General features: G+C 50.5%; 1 protein-coding gene across 1 annotated transcript; it reads right to left on the bottom strand.

The window, feature by feature from the left end:
- Positions 1-1,860: 1,860 nt before the first annotated feature.
- On the bottom strand, positions 1,861-3,504 carry Pmar_PMAR011645 (hypothetical protein; the record flags this gene model as incomplete). The annotated part of the gene is made up of 1 exon (XM_002773752.1): positions 1,861-3,504. One exon carries the CDS (start codon positions 3,502-3,504, stop codon positions 1,861-1,863), a length of 1,644 nt encoding a protein of 547 aa, XP_002773798.1.
- Positions 3,505-4,010: the final 506 nt, after the last annotated feature.

Below are 4,010 nucleotides of genomic sequence, written 5' to 3'. Positions count from 1 at the left end.
CCCTGGTCTCAAACCAAGGACCGCTCCCTCCACGCCGTGGATTCCACGGGTGGTAAAATCCCCGAGCTGATGAATTCTTTGCCGTTGTAAACACTCACATCCTCTTTGTCTGCGAATGAACCAGCAATCAAAACACCATATTTATTCGGATCGCTGTTGCTTGCTCCACACTAACAGCCGTCATAGAGGACACTGATTTCAGGGCAGTACGCCTAACAGGGTCCGATGGAAACTCAAGGTGGAAAGTACAATGGAAATGGACAACTAAAACACCTCCACCACGAGTTTTCCGGCCTGCGACGTACCACAAACAGATGCAAACTCTGACTGATTCACAGCTTGACCTCTGGCGGAAAGAGCTAGAGGATTGGGAAAAACGAGGCTTTATTGAAGAAGTTCCACAATGTGAACTGAATGGAACGTTGACACTTATGGCAGCAGTTCAAGAACATAAGGTGTCTCCGCCATGTAGACCAGTACTAGATTATAAGCCCTTGAATAGCCAGATAATTTCATTGCCAAATTCTGATGATCACGTCACTTGTCAAGATACAATAAGGCGTTGGAGAGCTGGTAAAGCCAAAGATGGGCATAGTGTCGGAAAATAGGTATTGATTGATATTCGAAAGGTATACTTATGTATGAAAATGCAGCGTGATTGTGCCAATTACCAAGGCCTTATTATTGAAGGTGCAAATGGCGAAAGTTTCGCATATACCGGGTTAAATATGTGCCTCAATAGATTAGGATTCGGCGTAAACATAACCCCCAAGGTCCTAAGACGGATTATTATGTATATCTTGCGGGAAGCTGAACTCGAAAATTCAAGTTGAATTTAGAATCAACAAAGATCTCTGTTGAACAGAGATATTTGTTGATGATATTCGAGTTCCAGTTGACTACGTTGGAAAAATTGTGGCCGTGTTGAATCGAAATGGTTCCCTACAAAGGATCCATAGGACAGTGAGCCTGCCCGAATTTTAGGCTCACAGGGGGATGAAACCAACATGTGGGAACGACGTGAGGTGATTAAACCAATGGAAGGAACAACCTATAAGAATTTGAGATTATGGGTTGCTACAATCGCATCATCGCATCTTCCTATTCTAGGTTGGTTATCATCAGCAGCCAGGGCATTAGAAAGGCTCGGTGTTCTGAGCAATCTTACCGCAAAGTCAACCGATCTACTCGACCAGGCGTTGATCACCAAAGCTCGAAAGCTTTACAACGATATTCAAGCTACAGGCGATACGGCTACAGGAGTTTTCACCGTTGATCCTCACGCCCCTTGGAAACTGTACACGGATGCATCAGCTGATGCCATTGGAGCTCGCCTCCATTTTGGGAATGACCTAGTAGAAGACAAGTCATGGCTCAGAAACGTACGAGATATCCGACCAAATGATACAGTAGAGCTGGAAGCCGCACTCAGAGGCTTGAATAATGTTGTAGTCCCTTGGCTCCGAGGATTAGGTATTACACATGGAAAGACAATAACCATGTATGTTGATAACGAACCAGTACTAGTTCAACTATCCAGGAATCAGGCGAAGCACTGGGTGGCTTCAAAAGGCTTGGCATCCGGAGCCGTCGAAGTAAGACTACAAATGATCGATGATTTATTAGCCTTGTATAAGATTGATGTTATATATCAATGTATCCAAAGTAAATAGAATCCTGCTGATGAACTCTCTCGCATCCTAAGTTATCTCAAATGGGCCAGAGTCTGGCCGCCAGACCATCTAGGAGATCGCCGAAAGTCTCGGCATCGGGAGCAAAGCAAGGGACCTGGCAAGACGTAAGTACTTGTAGAAATGGTAGTACCATTATTTAACGATTATTTAGCACCTAGCTCTAACATTAGTTAGAGCTAGGTGCTGCCACCGCGCCAAAGTCTGTCCTTTCGGCCAGACGACGGCAAAAGGCCTGGGCGCTGGGACAAGCGGCGGAGGTGGCCTGGTGGTTGGCTTGGCGACGACCGGGCTTGCCGAGACGAGCTTGCTGCTGGTTGAAATCCAAGCAGTTGCGGCATCTCTCGCCGCCAGCGTTGCACTGTTGTCGCTCATGTGAACCTGCGCACCTGGTACAAGTACAGTCTTTACCGTTAGCCTTCTCCGGACAGTTGGGGCTTATATGCCCCAACTTCGAACAATAAAAACATATCGTCGAATCTCTGGCACGGCTCCATCTCGTGAGTAAATGATTTATCTTGAGCTTCTGAGTCTTCGACGCTTCCAAGGCTCGGAAGAACTCAGGAGAGGCTGCTACCACGAGGTTTGGTCCGCGCCAGTGGATCGATTGAACGATGCCACTGGGGACATTTTTACCTGTAAAAACAGAGGCATTTTCCTCGCGGATCAATTTTTCGAGTGATGCCGCGGAGATGTCTCTGGACACTGCTGCTCCAAAGCAGATAATGCGCGGGAAGCGCGTCTGCTTCTTAGAGCAGCTGTAGCCGGTCAACTTAGCGTCGACAAAGCTAATCACACTTGGTACGGCCGCCGCATCACGGATGCTTAGGCCGATACTAACCTGCCCTACTGGGAAGACGCCAGTAACGACAATATCCTTTGGTAGCGCCTGAAGGGCAGTTACTCGAAGAGCCGAAAACTGCGCCTTGCTCAGAGGCGCAGGATTTTGACCCGTAGGCCTGATAATTACCACTGGCCGGCTACCACTAGTGGTAGCCTTTTTCGCTGCCGACGCAAACCGGTTAGGCGCCTGCTGCACGCGTGGTTTCTGTCCGCCACGAGCTGGGCCAGCGTTACCGCTGACCGCAGTCGCATAGGACTTAGGCGCACGACGTGCAGTGACCACTGTAAACCCGTCTTTGTCGACAGGAGCTGGGGCCTGGCGTCTCGGAGGTGCGGCAGTGGTCTGGCGCGGCTGCCCAGTGGCAGGACCGGCCTTCGCACGTTGCGCTTTGGCCTGACGAGCCGTAACCACTCCAGGGTTAACCGACCGTCTTTGGATGGGCAAGGTTGGGGTGGAACCCGCAGGTTTGGCATCAGCCGAACCACTGCCCAGGCTGGCCTGTACGAGCTCCACAATGGAGTCCAAAAGAGCCGATATAACCGGGGCTTGAGGACCCAAAGGGAGAGTACTGATCAGGGTACGCAAGAGCGCAATGACCTGCCACAACGCTGGTGCAGGATTGGCGTTAGCCGCGCCTGACGCAACCTGCTGGCCGTCCGAGACACCAAAGCATAGCTTAGAGTCACCGCTTCCATCTCGCGAAGGGTAGGGGCGAGGAGGTGAAGGCTCGCGCGCAGGGGAAGGGGGAAAGAGGGGCGCAGGGGTGGAGGACGCGGGGGAGGAAGGTGCGCCGCCATATTGAAAGTCCAGCACGTCTGCCTCCAGCTGATCCATCGAGACATCCGCTTCTATAGGGCACTCGTCTGCCCAGCTATTGCCGTCCGCGCCTTCATTGGCCAGCATGTCCGACTGCATCTTGTCCCAATGACGTTCGCAGACATCCGGATATAGATCACAACGTGAATTCATATCGGAGAAACACGGATCCCTAACTAGAGCAAAGCGCTTAGGCGAAGAGTTTCTACCTGATTTCTCTAAACTCTTGTCGTGACGGTTCGTTGACGAACCTGGTGACTGCGCCGGCTGAGCTAGCGAATTAATACCACACTTCGCCGAACTCTTGCCAGAGCGCCCAGATGGGAGGCCTGGAAGACCTGGTATGGAAGCACTGCTTCTACCTTTGTTAGTTAATCTATAGTCCTTATCGGACTGCCTCGAGGTTTTGTTGTTTGTCTTAGAGGGTAACCCCGTAGAACAGAGAAATATGTTGCTGCTGTTGTTGTTGTGGCTGTTGCGCAATGCGCACGCGTGCAACACGAAACGCTAATGCAAGTGCAGGAAAATTAAAAAGTGATCGCGCCAGGAGTCGATCCGGGAGTCCCCTTTCCAAGTCGTACAACTGAAGTAATTGAGGCTTGCATAACTGTGGTATGCTTCAAATTGACAAACCGGTCGAATGCCTGTCGAGGTTTAAG

The sequence above is a fragment of the Perkinsus marinus genome (assembly GCF_000006405.1).
Source record: "Perkinsus marinus ATCC 50983 genomic scaffold scf_1104296958712, whole genome shotgun sequence".
Classification (NCBI taxonomy): domain Eukaryota; phylum Perkinsozoa; order Perkinsida; family Perkinsidae; genus Perkinsus; species Perkinsus marinus.
Note: the sequence above shows the minus strand (reverse complement) of the source record. Positions and strands in the feature narration are given on the sequence as shown.